This window comes from Pinus tabuliformis, chromosome 9 (genome assembly GCF_031772625.1).
Source record: "Pinus tabuliformis cultivar Carrire ecotype Pingquan chromosome 9, CPIR1, whole genome shotgun sequence".
Taxonomy (NCBI): domain Eukaryota; kingdom Viridiplantae; phylum Streptophyta; class Pinopsida; order Pinales; family Pinaceae; genus Pinus; species Pinus tabuliformis.
The window spans coordinates 912,406,336-912,431,836 of NC_142307.1; the positions used below are offsets into that span (position 1 = coordinate 912,406,336).

Sequence of the window (25,501 nt, forward strand, 5' to 3'; positions counted from 1 at the left end):
CGTTGGTTTGAATTGGTTGGTGACTGGTTCGGACTCATCACTTTACACCCTTAGATCCTTTGTTAGACGATTAGATTATCCTCACCCGTTGATTTGAATTGGTTGGTGACCGGTTGGGACTCGCTGGGCCGGTTGCTTTCCCTTCATGTAACTACATCACAAAGAGACACTCAGTGATCATAACAGCACAATTTCGAACTCTAGATTAGCGCAAGCCATTTCTAGTGGTCGGCCGCAGCGACACAACCAGACCAGATCGCAGAGAAGAAAGATCATCCAGGGTACAACATCTGGTGTAAATACTCCCCTCACTCCTCTTTTGGACACCATTCTATTAATTTCTAAATGAGGGTTTTATTAAGCTGGCCGAATTCACAGTGTAATGAGTTACATTGTTCCATAGAGTCCTCAGGTATTGGGATCGAGTATTTGCGGCTGCGCTTGAGTTTGTATCCCCGTGGGCTGTGTTATATTTTGATAAGGGAGTTTACAATGGCACCCATAGCAGTCGGTGATAAGATTCCAGATGGCGTTCTGGCCTATTTTGATGAAGAGAGCAAGCTCCAGCAAGTTTCCGTCCACTCTTTGGCTGCTGGGAAGAAGATTATTCTCTTCGGTGTCCCGGGGGCTTTCACTCCCATTTGCAGGTCAGGGTTTTTTTAAATCTTCTGTAACTTGAATTTTGCTTGGTTTGAGCTATGATTGATAGTTCTATGCTCTGGCTTTCGGATTATTAGAATCTTGATTTAATTATTAGGTTGTAGGGTTAAATGGCTGATTGAGCCTCTTCTGGCTATTAAATCGATAAGTCTTCTGTAACTTTAATTTATGCTTGAATGCTTGATTTGAGATATGATTGATAGTGCTATGCTCTGGCATTTGGATTATTAGAGTCTGGATTTAATTATCAGGTTGTAAGGTTAATGGCTCATTGAGTTTCTTCTTGCTATTAAATCAATAAAATACACACTGAGATGTTGTCGCCGTGGCAATATGAAGCATGTTCCGGGGTTTGTTGAGAAGGCGGAGCAGTTGAAAGGAAAAGGGATCGACGAAATTATCTGCGTAAGTGGTAAGTTTTATGAAGTTTGATTTAATATCTGACTGGAGTTAGGGTTTTGTAAATGGTTCAGTTTATATTGACTTATTGATAACACAAGGTACCTGTCTGTGTGAGAGGAACGTCTCTCGAAGGTTGTACCATTAAGACCAGCACTTCCCTTTGTCTATGGTGTGGCCATAGGGGTACTATTCCTTCAAAGTTGTCTAGTGCGGTCATAGGGGTGGCAACGGCTTATTAGTGTCTAGGGGGATGGATGGGATCTTGATAAGTGGCTTGGAATGTGGTCATCTTCATCATTAAAAAATGATCCCATCAACAGTTTGATTGTAAGCTTATTGGTGCTGGGAATCGTACTTTGGTAGTGGTTTGACCGGGTTTGAATTTCAAAAGACTTACCTACGATTTTCACACCTCGTTGACCTATTTGCACATTTCAAGGAAAGATTTTGATGGTTTTCCATTTTTTTTAACTATATTTGACAGGCTTACCATTAAATCACAATCCTATTAACCGTTTGGATGATTTAGTATTATTCGTTGTACTCTGAATCTGTCTGGCCTAATCCAATCATCGTATTTTGGATGGATTCTGTCATGTTGTGCTCAACGTTGGTTTCCCTGTTTGCTTTTAACCTGATCTAGTCAATGAATTTTGACTAGATTCTATAGTATGGCCGTGAATGTTGATTACCCTGTCAGGTTGGATCTCAACATTGAATCTACGTAGTGTAAATAGATTTGCACATAGGTTTTCAATCTTTGTTGGTACCTAAAATATCTCAGTTTAGTATAAATTTATACTAATTATGTATTTGTTTTTTTATGTATTTTATTTTTATTTGAGAAACACAAAATTCAAAATTTATTCCTGCTTTCTGAGCACCGATGTTTTGATGTTCTCATGGTGATGGCAGAATATGGATATGTTGTCTGCATGATATCAAGGGAATAACTTATTCCGCTTATGTATTTCTTACCTGCCTATGCTATCTGTAATCCTGTTGTTAACATACTTAACAATTTTCTTATTCACAACACTCATGTGTGCAATGTTCTAATAGTGATTTATGGTCAAGTTTCCTAGCAGATCTATTTGTATCCTGAATGGTGGCCACTTTTTTCTCATAGAAATTTATACTTGAAAAGTGTTGATCTTACATTCATAATAAGGCCTCATGCTAATTGGAAATTAGTCTTGAATCTCTACAAATTACACAATTTAATTTATGTCATAATGGAACCATTTTTACACCCATTTTGATTATTGAATGTGGTTGTGGGAAGTCATGAAGTCTTTGTCGATGATGGTCAGTGTAATAATTATGTTGTATTTGGCAACATTGTTGAAGATCCAGTAGTTGCACTTAATGTACAAGGCTGGAACAACTCTTCATTTCGTTCCTGGGAGGTATCATATTTTCTTCTTCCCATAAATATATAAGCTATGGAGGATGAGTGGATGGACTCTAAAAGTTTCTAGGATGAAAAATGCTTAACAACTTCTAAAATGAAGCATGCATATTTAGAGGGACTAAATTCTTTATTTATGTTTCATATAAGGTGTAGTTCTTTATGCACTAAAGATAAACTTATGTATAATTTGTTATATCAAATCTAAATCATTTATTTTTCAATACAAACAGAAAAGCATAGATTGATGGCACTAAATATCTCTAAAAATTCTATAAAAATAATGCAATTTACTCATTTAAATGATTTCCTAACAGTCATTGATAGCTTAGCTTGCCTATTTTTTCAACTATGAAACTGTCTGACACTACTCAGAAAACGGGTCTCTCTCAGAATACTCATATGGAAGGAAATAACCAAACTTGTCACGCCATCAGGGACTTGATCATAGAAATATTCCTGAAATCCTTTAAAGTAAATATCTTTGCTATTCCAAAGATAGCGAATTGTGGAGTTAAACAAATAACCACAGAGGCGTTCTAACTCTAGAACTATCAAGTAGGCTTTGTGTCTTGCTACATGTATCCCAACCCTTTGGAGAACAGTTGATCCTTTCCTGTTATTCTTTTGGCTAGAGGTACAAGGCAACAATCATATATAATTATGACAACAAACCCACAAAGCTTGGAAAGGGCCACAGGAAAAGCGTGGGCCTGGAATTGTGATCTGACATTTCTATCCATGGCACTACCTTGATTTATCAACAAAGATGTACTCTGTTTTACTGCAACCATTTCACAGATTAAGCAAGAGAACCAGATGGAAACCATTCTTAATATAAGTGTTTATTCTACTTGATTTTATAAGTGTTTATTCTACTTGAATTATTGCGTAGAATTTTTATGGATTTGAATTCGTATTTCCCTGTGTATTAGTATACTTTTCTGAGGAGCCTTGCACCATAGCTGCTGCTTTGTCCAAAAAACAACACATTGCCAACCAAAAGTAGATATCAAGATACAATTGTGTATACACAAACGGGTTTGGGTTGATAGTTATTTAAGACTGAGAATATATTAATACTGCTTTATCTTTGATATTTTTGGACTAATAGTCCTAACTCATAAAATGATTTAAAAATCTGGAACTTGCTGAAAATTATTTGTGTGATAGCGTAGTTTGGCCTGATTTAACAGATTCTATATAGTGGTTCTTGTAAAGCAACTTCGTATTGGAAGGCATGCTAATATTTCTCTTACTTGTAATACAGATTACAATGCAAGCAATATGAGTGATGGGGCTGCCTACAAGAAGCTTGTGCCTGTAAAATGGTATCCCACCGAAAAAGACAATAGTGGCTATACCCACTGCCATGGTGAGAATCCCAACATATTTTAGATTCACATTAATCAGGTGGCTTCAGAATGGCTTCAAAGTTGAGAGATACACCAACAGAGTCAGCAAAGCAAAACTAATCCCTGAAACAATAATTTATACAACATTGGTTGAGAGATACACCAACCGAGTTAGCAAAGCAAAACTAATCCCTAACAATAATTTATACAACATTGTAAATCATCATCATCAAAGAGGTTACATAATGAGGAAAAATAGATATAAGCTCATGTTCAGAAGAATGAGGAAAAATTCACCCACAATTAATAGACAATCGATATCAAAATATTGTATATTCAGTGGCCCTAAACAAAAGGAAACAGACTGCAATTTCGACAACCTTTAATCTTGGGTATTTTGGTGTGCGAACTGGGCGAGCTATGGGGAACGGGGGTGATTAGGAAGAAAGGCCACAGACACGATTTTCATAATTCAGAATAGCTTCCTCTGGCCCCAGAATAGCTTACTATGGCTCTCACGGCAACTCTGTTAGAGCTGGGTATTTCTGTGTGCAAAATAGGCGGGCTGTGGGAGAAAAGGGAAATAGGGGAGAAGGGTGAGGAGTGGAAGGACAGGGAGAAGATAATGGGGCAATTGGCGATAAGGGTGAGCTATAGGAGGGAATTTTAAATTGAGTCTCAATCCCCTCTCAACGCGGGCTATCGAGAGTACAGTGCAGAGACAAGCCAGGGTTTCTCGAGCACAAATTCCGCGGGAGGTTTTCGACTTGAGCATCTCTGTCTAATGGAGACGAAGGAGGGCCCCACTATCCACGTTGACAGGGCCAACGAATATGCAACTGAGCTGAGCTTGGCGGATGTTCAAGTTCTTCCTCTCGCAAGCCGTTGTGTTCGCTTGAATCATGGAAGTTCAGGGCCAACTTAAGGAGACCCCTCTCACTCTGGATCAATTTGCAGAGTTACTCAGGCTATTCGTTGGAGTGCTAGTATTCATTAGCCTCCTCGTAGTGGATACATTGAAAGCAAGAAAGAAAAGGGTGCATTGGGTTCCTGGTCATGCGCTTGTCCTCACTTCTCTCACCATCCAGGCTATGAACTTGCTGAACGTAGAGAGCACTTTACTAAAAGAGATCTTGAACAATCCACATCCATTGAATGGTGAGGTACTTAAAAATAACTTGTATATGATACATAGTAGCAGGGTAATGTTATGTGTGATAGTGGCCTACTTGTTGCCAGGAATGGCTCGTCCCGGCTATGAAGATTCTTGGGGCAAATTAACTACTGTAGGCCTCACTATGTTCGTCCACATTTTCTCCGAGTTCTTCGCCGTACATCTTCGTTTGCGTGAATCCGGTTTATCTGTCATCACCTATTACTTCTACTTCTGGCCACACGCCAAGGAGGTTATGGAATATTCGTTTATAGTATCGAGTGTGATAGTATCAATATCCCTAGCATGGCTTCTTCTCCTCCTCAGCTTTGCAACAATAGCCAATAAAAACATCCGGGATATCATCGCTCAAAAACTTCCCATTATTTTGGCAAATCAAGGTAACGCTACAGAGAACTCCTCGTAGGCAGTAGAAGATCTGGTACTCAGATCTGGAATTGTCTCCCGTGCATGTCATCCTGAAACCATAATTGCAAGATCAGTGTTAGACGCGTCGGCTGCAGTAGCAGTCACAATTTGCATTTTAAGTTCAATCGCCGGATGGATTGTTTAGGGCCCAATTATAGACGTGTTTCTTGTTGTCAAATCTCGGTTAAAATTCATCACAACAAACATGGAAGTCGTATTCATCCTGGTAGGGTGGGAAATCATCGGCTGGAGATGTCTTATCTCTGTAGCGTACTATGGAAGATGGCAAAGCTGGAATCCAAATGAAAGATGGTATACCTATTTCCAGGTAGAGGAATTTTGGACTAGGCACATCATTGAGTTGCAGGAAGCAGCATCCAAGAAGCAGAAAAGTATTGTTGATGAAAACGTAAATAAAATGATTGGCTCGGAAGGAATAGAAATACATTTCTTATGGGCCTTTTTATGGGGTTTGTTGCGATGTCTGTATTGGCTGCAATTTTTTATGGTTTATACTAGTAAACTCTTTTGGTTTATCGCATAGTTTGTGTTGGATAATAGGCGTATGCAGAAAATATCCTCAAAGTTTTTATCAAAGCCGGGTGAAACAGAGGACGGGGATTTTTCAGAATACAGGCCAATTTTGGAGAACGTGGACCTTCTGTGGGGGCTCCTTGGACCGTGTTTGTAACAAACCAAAATTCCATTAAGAAAGCAAAGGAACTTGTGAAAGAGGGCAACATGGATGGTAGAGAATGCGATACCCTAATCTGGTTTCTGAGAAACTATAGAAAATCGACAGGATGTGTGGGTATACGGAGTTTGGATCCTGCAAAATTAAAAAATAAAGCGGGTTTGAAGTTCTTGTGGAAAAGAGATCCTGGCCCTGTATTAGATGTGGAAGAGCATTACATATATGTGAGCAAACCATCATTGAAGCTAACAGCGGTTTCATTGGTCAATATAATCGTTCGGTTGTCACCTGATTGTGGGAGAAATGCTTTAAAAGCATACTCTGAGGCATGTGAACTGATGGATTTGGTGGAGGACTCAGATCCTGCAATCGATAGCTTGCTGAGTAAAGCGACAGATAGTGTATTCAAAACATTATAGGAACAAACTACAGAGAATGCTATGGATACTACAAGTGTTGTATACATGGAAGATGCAACTGCTACAATCGATAATCTTGCAGAAGAAAGTAAAAGGAAAGTTACGGTGATTGAACATGGAGGAGACTCTCTGGATTGGAAGAAGGCAGGGGTAGGGAACACCTTATACAAATTATGCAAGAACATTGATTGCAATTCAATAGGGAATTTTATGGAAGTGGTCGATGAATTACAGAGTGCTTTAGCAGAAATTGTCGGTGGTTGCATAGAGAGTGTGGGGAATGCATTAGTGGATAACTGCACTAAATGGGCACAAGATTTCCAGGAAGGTAAAGTTGCTAAAAGCAATTTACATAGCCGGGAAAAATACGACACTGTTGGAACGGCTGAGATCATGTCTGAACCTGCACATTAGCCCAACAACAACACAGTCGTCGATGGTAAGACTTGCAGTAATTGTGCACTGAATGTTTAATCAATACATTGTCCATCTTCCCCACATGCTCTCAAATAGCCTAACTCTACCCATGCGGTTATAGGATCCTAACACCTGCAGGTATTAGTCAAGATAGCATCTAATAACGTCCACCCATTGTACTTTAATTCTTTGAATGTGTTTTTTGTGGAAACGATTTCAATTATGTTTTAAATCTTTAATAACGTTTTTTGCGGGCAAGATTTCAATTATTGTGGTTATCGGTGGGAGAAACATATCACGAGTGATATTTGATCAAACCAAGAATGAAAATATGGCTAAGTTGTGAGCAGAGGCAGATGCGTGGACAACCAGGGTCTACTAAGACGAAATTAGTGAAGGTTGAAAAAAAATGTAACATGCGAAGTCAGGGAGGTAATATCACAAATTTATAATTGCAGACATCGTTGACAGAGCCAAGAGATTCGTTTTTGCTGGAGTATAAAAGGAATACAAATTCACTAGGATTGGATCCATGATTTCGCTGAGAATTTACCAACCAAGTCGCAACAAAAGGGAGCGCATTTTTAGGTGTTAAGGCACCCATCAAATCATTGTATTGAAGGGCCACGAAATTCCATTGACAGAGGCACGATTTAGCTGGGGAAGCAGTGACCAAAACATAGTAAATTTTAGAATGAATTAGCCATGGAAATTGGTATGATTTCACTTGGTAAAAGGTTCGTTGAATCCACTATTTGAGGGGCCATTAAATGGCAATTGTTTGTGCAATGATTTGTAGATAAAAATGGAAGAGACACGAGTAAAAACTAAGTTCGAAAATAGCCAAGAAAATGGCTAATCTAATAGGATCATAAATGTGTCAGAAATATGAAATTTTGTTCAAGTCAATTTGGCGTATGGTTTATTTGGGTTTCAAGTCTACTAGGTGTATATTGTGCATTGGTGAAGCTCACTGCCAGGGAACCACCCCCAAGTAATTCCACTTTTGGTTTTTGTCATTCCACTTTTCGAATCTCAGCCAGCAGACCAAGAGAGCCAACAAGCAAATATCTAAGTGTTGAAAAATCCAAGCATGTCATCAAGAATCAAACATTAAGTGCATGCCAAGAAAGAAGAAGTGTGCTCACGAAGAGAACTCATGAATATCAAATGCACAACGCATCCAATAAAGAAGTGAACACATTTCCATATATGTGTTTTAAGAAACATTTTAGTGTTGGAACTTGGCAGTTTCATGGTTCTTCATTGGTGGCAGATTTATGCAACATATTTGATCATTTAAGTTTTAACAGATTTTCCTTTTCTTTTCCTACAAATAATTTGCTCTTTATATGTGCTGGAGTTATTGGGATATTCTTTAGGAACTAGTAGGCATGCAAATTTATATTTTTAAATCCTTAATTCTCCTCATCATTTGCAAGTTGTTCATCTCCATCTATGCTCAGAGAAGACAACTTAGCTTCAGAACGTTTGTAAGACAGAAAATGAAAATTTTAGCAAATATGGAGGTAATAATAAACGCCCTATGGTGTCAGAACAATGTTTTCTTGGGTTTCTTTTGAGCCATAGCATTAGAGAGCCGTATATTGGTGAGGGACCTTTAACCCAATGCATCAGTGGCTTCATACAGGTGTGATTGGGGGTGCTCATCTTTGTAGGCAGAAGAAAGGAATGTCATTGATACATTTGTGATTATTGCTTTCAACAGAGCTCTCTAGAGTGTTATCAATCCCAGGTCTGGCATTTACAAAATGTGACTCAGCTCTTAAAAATGAGGTAACATTCTCTGCATTTTTAGAAAAGAAAGAAAAATTGAACACTTGTTTCTGCAATCGCAGAGTATGGATATGTTGTTTGCATGACATCAATGGAAATATCTTATTCAGCTGATGTATTCCTTACCTTCCCGTGCTATTTGTAATCGTGTTGTTAAGATACTTAATAGTTTTCTTATGCACAACACTCATGTGTGAAATTTTCTAATAGTGATTTCTGGTCAAGTTTCCCAGCAGATCTATTTGTACCCTGAATGGCAGTCACTATTTTATCATAGAAATTTATACTTGAAAAGTGCTGATCTTACATTCATAATAAGGCCTCATGCTAATTGGAAATTAGTCTTGAATCCCTACAAATTACTCAATTTAATTAATGTCATAATGGAACCATTTTTACAGCCAGTTTGATGATTGAATGCACCTATTCGAGATATTCAACTTTGTTTCTTCATATTGAATGTGGTTGTGGGAAGTTATGAAGTCGTTGTCGATGATGGTCAGTGTAATAATTTTGTTGTATTTGGCAACAATGTTGAAGATCTAGTAGATGCTCTTAATGTAAAACGTTGGAAAAAATCTTCATTTCGTTTTTGGGAGGTATCATCTTTTCTTCTCCCCATAAAGATATAAGCTATGGAGGATGAGTGGATGGCTATAACGACTTTGAATGTGTAGTAATCCTCTGGATGGCATTTATTGTGAGAATGTCATGCGCTTGAAAAGGTTTCCAAATCAAAAGAGAACACAGCTTGGACGTACACATTCTTAAGGAGAAGGCCATAATGAAGGGTTCGTCTTCCTCATTATCTGTACTAAAGATCCTCTGCATACATGCCAATGAAGAATTTGTTGCTATTTTGTTGAACACATATCTAGCCTGTCCTTTGGTAGAAATTCTACATGTACCATTGAAAGAAGCTTCTGGATGTAGGGAATTGGTGATGCAACATATATTCATTATGTGAGTAATAAGGAGTGGAACATAGATTTTCCCAAAGAAATTGAGGAAGATGAAGCCCTAGAAGAAATTCTTATCAAGGCATTCATGGATTGGAGAAGCAGGTCAAAGATGGAAGCTTCTAGCTACTTAGGGTGTTTAAACTCCCATGACTGATTTATTGGATTGGGGATGTTGTAACATTTTCTTGGCAAAATGATACAGTTAAAACTTTTGAGCTTTTCCAGAAATCCACCATCTTTGTAGGAAGAAGAAAGGAATGTCATTGATACATTTGTGATTATTTCTTTCAACAGGGCTCTCTTGAGTGTTATCGATCCTAGGTTTGGCATTTAAAAATGTGATTCTGCTCTTAAAAATGAGGTAACATTCTCTGCATTTTTAGAAACGAAAGAAAAATTGAACACTTGCTTCTGCAATGGCAGAATATGGATATGTTGTCTGCATGATATCAAGGGAATAACTTATTCAACTGATGTATTCCTTACCTGCCTATGCTATATGTAATCGTGTTGTTAAGATACTTAACAGTTTTCTTATGCACAACACTCATGTGTGCAATGTTCTAATAGTGATTTATGGTCAAGTTTCCTAGCAGATCTATTTGTATCCTAAATGGTAGCCATTGTTTTCTCATAGAAATTTATACTTGAAAAGTGTTGATCATACATTCATAATAAGGCCTCATGCTAATTGGAAATTAGTCTTGAATCTCTACAAATTACACAATTTAATTTATGTCATAATGGAACCATTTTTACACCCAGTTTGATGATTGAATGCGGTTGTGGGAAGTCATGAAGTCGTTGTCGATGATGGTCAATGTAATAATTATGTTGTATTTGGCAACATTGTTGAAGATCCAGTAGTTGCACTTAATGTACAAGGCTAGAACAACTCTTCATTTCGTTCTTGGGAGGTATCATCTTTTCTTCTTCCCATAAAGATATAAGCTATGGAGGATGAGTGGATGGCTATAATGACTTTGAATGTGTAGTAATCCTCTGGATGGTATTTATTGTGAGAATGTCATGTGCTTGAAAAGGTTTCCAAATCAAAAGACAACGCAGCTTGGATGTATACTTTCTTAAGGAGAAGGCCATAATGAAGGGTTCGTCTTCCTCATTATCTGTACTAAAGATCCTCTGCATACATGCTAATGAATAATTTGTTGCTATTTTTTTGAACACATATCTAGCCTATCCTTTGGCAACAATTCTACATGCACCATTGAAAGAAGCTTCTAGATGTAGGGAATTCGTGATGTAACATATATTCATTATGTGAGTAATAAGGAGCGGGACATAGAGTTTTCCCAAAGAAGTTGAGGAAGATGAAGCCCTAGAAGAAATGCTTATCAAGGCATTCATGGGTTGGAGAAGCAGGTCAAAGATGGAAGCTTTAGCTACTTAGGGTGTTTAAAGTCCCATGAATGATTTATTGGATTGGGGATGTTGTAACATTTTCTGGGCAAAATAATACAGTTAAACTTTTTGAGCTTTTCCAGAAATCCACCAGCTTTATTGGGTGTTCTTATTCTCATAACAATTGGTATATAGCCCAAAGATTTTTTCACTGTATTCTTTGCATCATAGTCGAGCAGTAGTCAAGATATTATAGGGTTGCAATACTCAATGATTATCAATGGCATACCTTAGTGTGAGTACTATGACATGGGCATTATCACCTTTTGCTGCATCTATCACACAATGTTTTTAATTGCACCAACAAAAGTCATTGAATTGTAGTCATAACAATGCCAGGGCTCTGTAATGAATGTGAGGCATATATGTTCATAGCAATGAGATGGAATAGTGAATGGATGGGCAAGAAATGTTCTATTTGCACTTCATTTTATGATTGTGATATTGTCGGTGGCAACTAGATTAAACTTCCTCATTGGTCATATCAAAGATCTCTTAGGAATGGTTTATTTGGGTTTCAAGTCTACTAGGTGTATATTGTGCATTGGTGAAGCTCACTCCCAGGGAACCACCACATGCAATTCCACTTTTGGTTTTTGTCATTCCACTTTTCGAATCTCAGCCAGCAGACCGAGAGAGCCAACAAGCAAATATCCAGGTGTTGAAAAATCCAAGCATGTCACCAAGAATAAAACATTAAGTGTGTGCCGAGAAAGAAGAAGTGTGCCCACGAAGAGAACTGATGAATATCAAATGCACAACGCATCCAATAAAGAGATGAACACATTTCCATATATACATTTTAAGAAATATTTTTGTGTTGGAACTTGGCAGGTTCATGCTTCTTCGTGAGACCAATATAAATGTATTGTTTCAACATCATTGGTGGCAGATTTATGCAACATATTTGATCGTTTAAGTTTAACAGATTTGCCTTTTCTTTTCCTACAAAGAAATTGCTCTTTATATGTGCTGTAGTTATTGGGATATTCTTTAGGAACTAGCAGGCATGGAAATTTATATTTTTAAATCCCTAATTCTCCTCATCATTTGCAAATTGTTCATCTTCATCTATGCAAGAAGACGACTTAGCTTCAGAATGTTTGTAAGACAGAAAATGCAAATTTTAGCAAATATGGAGCTAATAATAAATGCCCTGTGGTGTCAGAACATTGTTTTCTTGGTTTCCTTTGAGCAATATCATTAGAGAGCCGTATATTCTTCAAATTGGTGAGGGACCTTCAGCCCAATGCATCAGTGGCTTCATGGGATTAGATGTTCCTCTTCCAATAGTGGCAGATTTATTCAACATATTTGATCATTGAAGTTTAACAGATTTGCCTTGCCATCACATTCATCTCCTCCAAATTCAACTGAATTTCTTAATGCTGTCTCATTTTCTTCATGCAATCCTTCGGGAAAGCTTCCTATTTCCACCACAATCTAAGTGAAGATGGAACGGTAGCATTAAGAATTTCTGAAGTGAGTTTGCCCTTATTTTATTATCGTTTTGGGAAATAAATTGGGGTTTATTAACATATTCCTAATTACTCACTGCATATCTCTGTACACAAAGCAAGTTCATTTGGAAGGGCATCAGTCTGAATACAAAGAGCAGTTTACCCTTATTTATTAACTGTTCAGTTAGGTTGGATAAGGAACCATCTACAACATGGAAGCAGAATATTGAAGAAACTAGTTTTGTTTGTAGATTTTGGGAAATCCTCTAAAGACCCACGATTCGACATCTACTAGAGAGACAATTTATTTGATATGGTTTATAAACAAATATATGCTTTTTCTAGCATGGGAAGAGCAGGTGGAGGAGCCATGTTTTGGCAGTTGATGGCAAAAGGAATGAGCTCATATAGAGATGGTATGATATTGTCTTGTCTCAGAGTCCTTTCACAACATCTAACACCAATATGATGCATGTTCACTCAGGAGGATGCACAAAGACTTTATTTGTACAAATTTGTCCTCATGAAAATGACATGGGAGAAACTCTGTGCTTACTAAACTTTTCCAATAGAGTTCAAGGATTAGAGCTTGGTCCTACTCGGAGGTAGGAAGATGTAAGTTTTCACTGTAGCATGGCCCTTGCCTTTTCTTGATATTTTTATGACTTTCAAAAATTGTCAAAAAAACATTAATTAATGTTATATGCTATTGCCTTACGGCGTTTCCATTACAATATATGGTGCAATTAAATTAATTAAGTTGTAAAATGATGTATAATGATCATTGAATAATGTTACAAATTTAAGTTACAACTCAAATTTCCAAGGCCAAAGCCCTCAAGAAGTGCCAAGTTGTGTTCATGGCTGCACAGGATGAAAGACTCAGAATAACATCTGAAATTCTTAATAGTATGAAAATAATCAAACTACAAGCATGGGAAGAAAAATTTAAAGAGCTGATAGATAATCTCAGAGCTGTGGAGTTCAAATGGTTGTCTTCAGCACAATTTAATAGAACATATGGTACCATACTCTACAGGATGTCACCCATCATTACTGCATCTATAGTTTTTATCGGGTTTCCTATCATAGGGGATCCACCGTTAACTGCCACAACCATATTTACAGTGCTTGCAACATTCCATGTGATACAAGATCTAGTGAGAATGCTACCTGATGTTTTGGCTATATTAATTCAGGTTAAAGTCTCCTTAGATCATTTTGGACAAGTTCTTACAATATGATGAGCTGAGACTAGATTTTGTTGTGAGGAAAGCACTTTCCGGATCCTGGTATACCATCAAAATTCATCAAGCCATACTCAGCTGGGATCCAGAATCTTCATTGAAAAATCCAACATTTGAAGGGAATAAATCTGCACATTAAAACTGGAGAAAAGGTAGCAATTTGTCACTCAGTGGGATGAGGGAAATCTGCTCTGCTATATACAATTCTTGGAGAAATCCCAAAAATTTCAGATGTAAGTTGAGCATTAACTACTCTTCTTGAGCAAAAGTAACCATTTCATAGTTCAACAAGATTGTAGATGCAACTTTTTTTCTTTCTATATACATAAATTCTTCCATAAACATTTTGATTGGACTACGTGCAAGTTGAAGTATATGGCAATGTTGCGTACGTGGCACAAACAACTTGGATTCAGAGTGGTACTGTCAGAGATAATACACTCTATGGGAAACCAATAGACAAAACTCAATACAAGAAGGCAACAAAAGCTTGTGCATTAGACAAGGATATAGAGAGTTTTGCTCATGGAGATATGACCAAGATTGGGGAGAGAGATTGAATATGAGTGGAGGTCAGAAACAGAGGATTCAGTTGGCTAGAACAGTATATAAGGATGTTGACATTTATCTATTGGATGATCCCTTCAATGCAGTAGATGCCCATACAACGTCAACTCTATCAAATAATGAGGAGACATTACATAAGAGAGACTCAAAGACTTGCTAATATTGCTTGTCGTAGTATGAAAAATCCGGTTTACCTCTGTATCAAATCTGTAAAGATCTTAGAATGAGATCCAGACATATTAATGTGAAAATTTTTGTGCATATTAAATATAAAAGATTTGAGTTTTGGGTTATCAAAGCTATAGATTGAGAACTACATGGATCGCTTGATAGGATGGCTGGTTTGATTTGTATATCAGGATTGCTAGCTTCTTTGTCGTGGTAGTGTGAGATCAATTGGGAATTGCTACTCGTTTCATACTTCAAGAGGGAAATGAATTTCCCAATGATGGTGGTGATGAAGGAACCTAGCAAAAGCATAGAGAATAGCATAGTTGATTGGATAAAAAAATCAATTGTGTAAATACAAATAACACACCCTACAAAATATGAAAGAAGATGGAAAATATGGTATTTGAAAAAGCCCAATCATAAAAATAAGTTGATAAAAGTAAGACGATGACTTCACATTCCATGGAAATGTTGGAATCTTTCCTTTATCTTCATGTCTACAATGCTACATTTTCCTTCAAGGTGAAGGTAAGAGTTGCTCAAAGATAACCTGACTACCTTCACATTCTACGGTGAAGGTAGGATCTTTCCTTCATCTTCATGTCTACAACTTTGTATTTACCTTTAAGGCGAAGGAGTTGTTAAAAGATAAGATGACCATCTTTACATTCAATGGTGAATGGTAATGGCAGGATCTTTCCTTTTCCCTCTTGTTTATAAGATTGCACTTGGCTTTAATGTGAAGGAAAGACACAATAATTATGTATTTAGTTTTATTAATTCAATTACACTATAGTTTTTTCATAAAATACTTTATTAAACGAATGGTTAGTATGAACGATTATGAATTTTCATAAACTTTTGCATTTAAGCTCATATGATTTCATCTATGCATTTAAAGAATAAAATTAAGATCACCCTATTTCATTTTTTTGGTGAAAAGGATAACTCTAGAGTTCAAAAGATTTTCAACATTGGGATTCTTGTACTAGAAGAAATGTAAGTGCATATGGAAGGCCACCATCTATAATATGGTTGTGAAGAGCTAAAACAAGGGAAGTAAAGTATTCATCCACATATGTGTATTCTTATGAGAAGATTCAAAACTGACGAGACATTTGTCGATGTCTACCCTACTGGGTATCGAAATAAATCATATGGGGCCTTCAATAATGTTCTTCAGACAATCATGGAACAACATGGGAAGGCTCCCATTGGCAAGAAAGAATTGGTTTTGGGTGTAAGAAAACTGCTTCTAAAACAAGGTTACTCACAACATCCATGTCTATACTACAGTGACATGCATCTCGATGCCCCTTTCCTACACTAGAAATCAATGAAGAAGTGACAAACTCTCACAACATCCACAAAATTCATAACAAAGTGTCAACGTACATACAATAGATATAAATATTGTTGATGATCTCAAGCGTGATGTTAAAATTATTGGCAATACCAGTGATCTTAAATATATTTACTCTGTGCTGGCTATGTATCTCGTTTTATTTAATTCAAATTGAGAGTGAAAATTGAGAGTGCAATTGATTTATGTTAATTTTTCTCATACTGCTTAGAAATGGGTAGACTAATGCATAAGCATTGGCATTTTTATCTATTAACAAATTGATACTTTGAATGGTTTTTCATGATTATACATTTGTTAGTGGCACTCTGCAATATTGTTGGTTTGGCTTGAGTGACCCCAAAGTCTTGCAATAATTTTCTCCACCATTTTAAGTCCTTTGTTGTTTGACATGTTTCTATGTACTACGCTTTCTCAATGGAAAGAGAAAATGTGGATTGTTTTCTCTCTTCCCCATGAAATTGTGCCTCTAGTAAGGATAAAAAAATAGCTTGAAGTTGATCTCTTATTATCAATGTCCCCTATTCACTCTAACTCAAAATAACAAGATTTGGAGATTCTTCTGAATTCCTACTTAATGTAATTTGGTTCTTACATGTGCTTTAAAGATATTTCAAAATCCTTCTAATTGTTACCAAATGCTACGGTCTAGGATAGCTGGAAAATGGACTCACAATGCTTACAACTTATGAAATATGAGGTCTTCTATAAACCCTGGCATACATTAGGCTCTCCCAATAACATTCTGATATGTAGCTATACTACCAAGATTGGGGCGAGCAAAATTATAATTGGGTTATTCATGAACTCTAATGTTGAAAATTAGATAGAATGCGATGTTGAAAATTGGCATGTGAGTTGCAACCATGAAGACATAGGTAATTTTTTGGAGGTAATTTGGACAGGGGCTCCAATACTTTACTGAGATTAAGACAAATCCAAAATTTTAGAATTTCTTTATATAAATATTAATTTGTATACTTCTATTAAAAATCTAAAAACTATCATTAATCTATAAAATTATAGCAATATACTTATATTATCTATTTGAGACATCATGTTGTCTAAATATGGATCTATGCTAAAGAAGCAAAACTCAGAAGCAATTGCTTCACACTTATCCCATCTAGAATACTCATATATTTGCACACATCAATGTTGAAGTGCATTCTTTTTGTGCCTCCTGCACCAACATGGACTTTTCTGGAGCCCATCATGTGCTTTTGTTGAGTAGCCTCAATAGGAGGAGGTATTGTAATACCAATTGTTCTTGTTGTATAGGAAATAACTTTCTCACTTTGTCAATACCCTTTTCCTCTATTGTTTGGTTTTCTCCTACGATGATCATTGTGTCATCTGCTTGAGATGCTTCCTCCAAAGCCTCAATTATTAGTATATAATTGCTCTTGTTGGCTACATTTTCATAGCCAAGCTTACCTATAGTTCTTATGTATTTACATAAACCTTGTAAAGGTGTTGTGTATTTGCATGGTATATCTATAGACAATTGAGAAGAAGAGAACATGTTCCTTTTGTTATTTATTTCGTTTGGCAGTGATTTCTTCTTTTTGTAGTCCTTATTTTAGAAATTGTCTTGTTAGAGCTTGTCCACTTTCTTCCTCCTTTCTGCAAGCCCAAAGGCATAGAAGATTTGTACAAGATTTTTACTATAGTTCTTACCAAAATAAAAGCCTTGTATCATTATCATAATATTCAAAGAGACAAATATGTATCAAATCGGCGAAGAACAATCATGGAGAATTACAGAGAATTGTAGGTATGAGATGCATGGATAGGATGTAGTGACCGAACAGGTAGGGATCATGAATCAAGGCCTCTATTGTGAGTCAAATCCTCTAGTTAGCTTCTACAAAGGGAAAATCATAATCTAACAAATAACAATCGATAGGAAAACTCGCATGTTGGGAAGAAGCAGAACTTGGTTCTATTTCCTTGCCAAAACCTATCATGAAGAGATGTTTATGGGTTATAATTATTTTAAATATCAACAAGGAATGGTTTCACAAATCAAGATTTGTTTGACAGTTAAAACAACGGGATCTAATGCTCGAAGAACTCGCAATCATCTAACAAGTAATTTAAGAGTGCAAAGGAAGTAGAACTTGGTTCCATTTCCTTGCCAAAACCCACCATGAAGAGATCCTTATGGGTTATAATTATTTTGAAGATCAACAAGGAATAGTTGCAAAAATCCATATTTGGTTGACAGTTAAAACAATGGGATATAATGGTGGAAAAACTCTCAATCACCTAACAATGAATTTAAGGGTGCAGAGGATTGCGGAGTAGTTGCTTGGTGAGTTATTCTCATAGGGAAACACCTTATAATGTAATTTAAACTCTATTTGCAATTATTATTATTAATTATAAGAAAATTTAATATATGAATTAAACATATATATACATTTGAAAAAACATGTAAAAAGATGATTAACCATGGAGATTCACCCCAAATTTACTATGGAGATTCTTAGCATGTAATATACTAATACCACATGTTCAAAAAATCATAACTTATGTTCATATCACACTTGGGCAGAATTATTTTTGAGATAAATCTTAACCTTTCGTTTGTGAAGCCGATTTATAGAGCTGGAGTGGGTATCTGGACCATGGAAGGTGGTCAGACACTCAGATCTGCCATGATTCTCAATAAGCAGAACAGTCTGCACCAAACCCTACATTGGATGATAGAAACAAAAAGTCTCCTTCAGATCAGGCTCACATTAGACAGATTTTCCAAGTTCCTGCAGATCAGACACCCCAGATGGAAAATCGCTATGGCAGATCTGCTCCCGGAAGCACAAGAAGCCCTGACACTGGGTCTAGGCTCTTCTTAGACTCCTTTCAGATCCAAATTTCTCAGCCTTTAGGCAGAACCATCCTGCATTGGGTTAGTTCTTCAGATCTGGTGTTGGATCTCAAGCTGGAGCTAGAACAGCGGATTGGGATCCCTTCAGGCCTTCAGAGACTCCTCTTTCAAGGCAAACAACTTGAAGACCTTCTTCCCCTCTCTTCTTACAGCATTTCCAAGAACAACTCTTTGGTGGTAACCCTTCATCTGAGAGGAGGTGCAGCGGGACAATCATCCTCTGCTCCTCCTTTCTCTTACAAAGATGCAGTACACTCTGAGAACCCCAAACCCTCGTAGGTCCATAAATCTAAGCCCTTTTTGGTTGATAAGATAGACGAAGTCCCCTTTGTTGAAATCACCCATGATGATCTTGCAACCCAACTTCAAAAATTTGCAGAAAGAGCCATCATTTGCAGATTTAACGGACTGTGGCCACGATCTCAGGATCTTTATGCATGCATCGATGCAAACTAGACTCATCATTTTAAGATCAGTTTATGTTCAAAAGGTTACTTCATTGTTCTATTTGACAACAGTAAGCATTATAAAAAGGCTTTAGAAGAAGGCCCTTGGTTCATGGGAAATGCAGGGCTCTTCTTGACCCCTTGGTTCCCAGATTTTGATCCAGCAAATGCCGTCATTACCAGGACACCTGTATGGATCAGGCTCCCAAATTTACCTGCCCACTTATGGCATACTATTGTATATAGAGCCATAGGCAACACCTTGGGCAGTTTCACCAGTGGAGATTTCTAGCGGGAAACCAAAGGTCTCCACACATATGCCAGAATATGTGTGGAGCTGGATTTAAGCAAATGACTTCGAGACCAAATCATCCTCAAGATCAATGACTTTGTTTGGACCCAGAATCTGGATTACGAAAACACTGCCTTCCGCTGCCGCCACTGTCACCTAACAGGGCACCTGCAGAATTCTTGCCTATCGCTGCCTGCAAAATCGAAAAAGGGCAACTTTGCAAAGACCAAACCCAAACGTTGGACCCCTTGTCCTCCGCCGCCAACAGTGAGTTCCGATTCCTCAAGCTCGGAAGATGAGGAGAGCGATGTAGAACCAGACGAGGCGCCTCAAACGATGGATCCGTCCACTGATACTCCTGCCCACACCACTATCACAGCAGTTGCCCAAAAACGCGTCCATGAGACCTCCTCTTCTGAATCAGATAAGGAGACCCCCCTGATGGAGAACTCCAGTCTTCAAGTTGTTTTAGCTCATACTCCCCAAGATGGTTGGATAAAAGTCAATAAAAAGAAAGGGAAAAAACATTGTGTTGAGAATTCTGCCCCTGTGGGGTAATTGTCAGTTTCTGCTCTCAAGTTAATTGCTGTAGCTCCGTGAATGGTTCACCCCTTCTCCGGGACCGAGGTTGATAGTTTCATCATTTCCGGTTGCCCGGTTTCTTGTCACTCTGGATTGTACTATATTTTACTTAATAGAAATAGTTTAATTTTACTGAGAAAAAAAAACCTTTCGTTTGTAAATACTACTAAGAATACTCCAATGTATTCTATGGATGTTAAATCCCTACAACCCACGTAATAATTATTAATAATTAAATTAAAATTGCGAAGTCTTATTCAAAAATAAACATGGTTATGGATTCGACAAGTGTCATGTGAAATGCGCTACTGGTTTTTGACCATGTAATAGTAATAAGTCAAGGTATTATAACAAAACCCATTTATATCCATAGTTAAGCATCTTGTTACATGTTTATATATTATTATTTTTTTATAGTTATTAATAACATAATTTTAAATAAAGATATAATTTACTGATTGACATTTTTCATGGCCCAAAATCCATCTTGTGAAGTTCAAAAAAACGATTGAAAGTAGCAGCGTGAATACTGCAAAACAATATATAGTGTGTTTTCCATCTCGTTTAGAAATTCAAAATATAATGTTAATTTTTATGTCCTTTGGAAATTGAGAACCTTGATGCTGATGGCAAAGACCAGTGGAAACAAGACTATGAATGACATCGTAGCAAGCACTACTTGTCCCATAAAATCGTGTCTATATCCAAAGTAGCTACTCGGGAATTTGGTCACTTGTTTTTTTGTACCATCTGCCATCACTATTTATTCTGAGTTATCCCCGAACTGAGACGTTGTCAGTTCATGCAAAGGGGAACCCCAATAATACCATCTCCACCCCACTCGAATCCGCTGCAATAGTCACAAAAGAAAAACCATCCACCTGAATAAACGTGAAGAGGAGAGAGTGACTTGATCCAAGATACCCGAGTTTAACCAAGAAACATGGATTTTAGATTTTATTATCTGAAGGTTTTGTGTCTTAAATTTAATGTGATTGTGGATTCAAAAATGACATTGTTTGAATTGAATAAGGAGCCCATTGTTTAAATTCACCGTCTAATAAAAAAAATTTCTGCTAATTTGCTATCAAAATATCTTATCCACCAAAACCCAATAAATGTAACATAAGTAGGCAATATATCTCACCGGCCGTGGAATTAAAAAAACAGCAGAAAATCATCCAGATTACAATGAAACCTGATGAGAGAATTAAAGTGATGCTTTAATTCAGACTTACACCCACCCTCAGCATCTCATAATATGTGGTGTTAAGAACCATGAACAACATCATAAAAAAAATACCAAACGAATTTGGTCATTGTCCACTGGAAGTTGACCAATGCATAAATGCTTAGACCATACACTACCCCTACCGCAAATATGTATGGTACTTCAATCAAGACCTAACCAACACAAACATAATTTTACCATGAGATAAATCATCTTTTCCCAAAGATAAAATCAAGGTGTGAATTTTACCATTTGTGTTCGGTATAATAACTTTATTATATGGTAGATTTCAAAATATTTTCAAGGTGTTTGGAAAATTTTTGCCACTGTTTTCTGCTCTTTCCTGTTTTAAGACATTAATTAATGAATTAATAAAAGATAAAACCAAACCTGAGAAATTAGAGATTAAAGACTTATAATCAAAATAAAGACTATATCTCCCTGACCTCACCGGTTGATACAAAAGAGGAGTGGAGATTGTATTCTTCCCAATTTGATTTAGCTACCGAAAGTCACAGAAATACTTCTCCTTCAACAATTTCACAACACACGATAAATGGGAAGGAGGGGATGTGGTTTGCTGCACTAGGTGTTGTGTTAGATTGTTTCAATGCTTTTGATTTGATTATCATTTTGAGGTTATTTTAATCGGCTAACACCAATATCAATGGCACACAATAGCACAAGTGGCATGGCAGGAGAGTGGTTCTTAGAGGGAACTCCTTACCACATAATTACAATTATTCTTCTATTTACATTTATATGCCATGCATTAATAATATAAATAATTATAATCATAAGGTCAATGTCAATGTCTAATTGAATGTTGAATATGGTTTTTTTTATTCCACTAGGCATAAAATTTCCTTAGGGAAAGGTGGACAATGATACTCCTTATGAATATTTTGCTCAACCAACAATTTGTTTCTAACTATTAATTCACCTTTGTTGACTTCCCTCCTCCTCACGACTTTAAGCTTCACCTCTTCATCGAGTATTATTCTCCTATTTACATTTACATGCCATGGAATAATAATATAATTAATTAAAATATGAATGTCAATGTCAATTTCTAATTGAATGTTGAAGATTTTTTTTTTTTATTCCACTAGGCACAATGGGTAACTTCTTAACTTTGTAGACCACTATAAGAAATAGTTGAAGCAATAAAAAATAATTACATAAAGACCACATTTAAGTACAATTATTTTCCTATTTACATTTACATGCCATGGATTAATAATATAATTAATTATAATGAGAAGGTTAATGTCAATGTGTGATTCAATGTTGAAGATGTTTTTTTTTTATTCCACTAGGCACAACATTTCCATAAGGGTGGACAATGATACTCCTTATGAATATTTGGCTACACCAAGTATTGGTTTCTAACTATTAATTGACCTTTGTTGACTTCCCTCCTCCTCCTGAGTTTAAATACATAGGTCTATATCAAAGCTTCACCTCTTCATCCAGTAATATTACAATTACAACTATTCTCCTATTTACATTTACATGCCATGGATTAATAATATAATTAATTATAATCACAATGTCAATGTCAATGTCTAATTGAATGTTGAAGATGTTTTTCTTAATTCCATTAGGCACAATTGGTAACTTGGTAGCTTTGTAGACCATTGTTTCACCATTAGTAGAAATATTATAGGAAATAGTTGAAGGAATAAAAAATGATTACATAATGACCACATTTAAGTACAATTATTCTCTTATTTGCATTTATATGCCACCCATTATAATATAATTAATTATAATCACAAGGTCAATATCAATGTCTCATTGAATGTTGAAGATGTGTTTTCTTATTCCACTAGGCACAACATTTTCATAGGGATAGGTGGACAATGATACTAGTTGTGAATATTTTTCTTAACCAATAATTGATTTATAACTATTAATTCTCCTGTTTAGACTTCCCTCCTCCTCATGACTTTAGATTGGTCCATATCAAGGCTTCCGGTCTTCATTCAGTAATACTACAATTACAATTATTCTCCTATTTACATTTACATTCCATGGATTAATAATATAATTAATTATAATCATAATGTCAATGTCGATGTCTCATTTAATGTTGAAGATGTTTTTTTAATTCCACTATACATAATCAGTAACTTCTTGACTTTATATATCACTATTCCACCATGAGTATAAATATTATAGGAAATAGTTAATGGAATAAAAAATAATTACATAAAGACTATATTTAAGTGCTCATATTTCAAAACTACGTTATTAACGATAGATACAAAATAAAGTATAAATTTGTAATATCCCTAAAAACCACCTGTTAATATTTATATAATATGAAGTATTATTGTTTCAAATGGGTTGATGTCTAGTTATCCACTTGACGAGTTCTAGTTCGAACCAGGAATTAGTTACGGTTCAATTTGATATGATAGGAACTAACTTATCGTTCATTCCACAAAGAATTCTTGAAAGCGAAAAACTGACTAGAGGGAGAAGATTGGCAAGAAAAAAATAAATATATATGACGATACCCAATACTAAATTTTATTATTCATTATTTTCCCTCGATGTTCAAGTAGCTAAGAGATTAGTGGCTAGGCAATAGAAACTCTCTTGTTTTCCTCGGCTTCCTCTTCACAGGAAATATGATGTTGACCCATATGGTTTATGACAACAAGATTGGGAATATAATGAGCCACCATGTTACTTTCTGTAAGAAAATAAAAACCTAGGAGCTCTCACTGTAGGAAATATATTAGTGGGTGTTATCAATTTCTCCATCCATGGGAGACGAGACTCTGTGAGTGCACAAGTAAGGAACTACAAGTCATATTTATAGCCAATGACTTGCCAAACTAGGGATGTATTTAAAGCCAAGAACGTGTTAAACCAAGGACTTCTGAAAAGCACGGTTTATCCCTTTGATATGGAAGAGATTCTCCAAATATGTCTTAACCAGAGATAAGTAGCTACACTTTTTTTCTTGTCATTCTTTGGAAATATGTCATGTTGTTTTATATATGATGATTCTTTCCCGAAAAGAATAATTGTTTCCTTGGAAATGATTCTTGCGTGAAAAGAATAAATTTGTTCTTGGTAAAAGAATCATGTTGATTCTTGTGTGAAAGAAAAGATCAGGTTGTTTCTCGTGTGAAAATTGTAATTACCTTTTTGGGTAAATATTATGTTGGTTTATATATATGTTATTCTTGTATGAGAAGAATAAAAAATTATGATAATATATGTTATTCTTGCTTGAGAAGAATAAGAATTTACGATAAATTTTTTTTGGAAATCATGGGGAAAATAATGATTGTTGTAAAATAGTAGTTTAAAAAAACATGTATTTGCATGTTCTGTGGCAGATCTTTTTGGAAAGAAACTTGCCTCTGCATGCACATTAGGTCGAGTTTCTTTCAAATCATAAAATTAGGATTATTAAGTTTGATATTTCTTGAAACAGATTACACTAACTCTTTCACACAAAAGTTAAAAAAATCTTTAATTACAGGACATTCTTGTTAAGTAGAGAAGATATCATCTTGAGAAAATATGCATGAGACATGTAAAGTTCTTGAGGAGATAGTATGAAAAGTGGCCAGGTTTTCATTGAATGTAATATGTGAAATTTTTTTATATAATAGTTTCTTGAAAATGAATATATGCTTAAATGCATTGTGATAATAGTTATTTTTCAAAGTTTCTTGTGAAATAAATATGCATGCATGATACAAATAACTAATGAGCTAGATTCTCTTGTAAGAATATAATATTATTTTTAGTTTCTTGAAGGGAACATGTACCTTTGTGCACATAGAATAATTACTAACCTTCTTGAGGAAAATGTATATTTTATATACACAAAAACAATAATCATTAAGATAGTTTATTTTTAGAAAAAAGTTTGGTAGTTGCTTGTATGAAAATAATGGATTTCATGATAGAACTCTTGAAACCAAAATAGATTATGTTCTTAAAATATGGATATGAATCTTGTTCATACAAGAATGTATGAACAAGAATGCATGCTTCTTTCTTGAAAATATTATTTGCATTGAAGCGATGGTAATTATGTTAGGAAAAACACATGTTGCATGCACCAAAATGGTGGTCATTGTGGTATAGAAACTATGT

General features: G+C 35.9%; 1 protein-coding gene across 1 annotated transcript; it reads left to right on the forward strand.

The window, feature by feature from the left end:
• Positions 1–481: 481 nt before the first annotated feature.
• LOC149151717 (peroxiredoxin-2B-like) lies at positions 482–4,269 on the forward strand. Its single transcript, XM_089443242.1, has 4 exons — positions 482–647; positions 975–1,072; positions 3,744–3,848; positions 4,169–4,269. The coding sequence occupies exons 1-4, from the start codon at positions 493–495 to the stop codon at positions 4,267–4,269; spliced, it is 459 nt and encodes a 152-aa protein (XP_089299368.1). The 5' UTR covers positions 482–492.
• Positions 4,270–25,501: the final 21,232 nt, after the last annotated feature.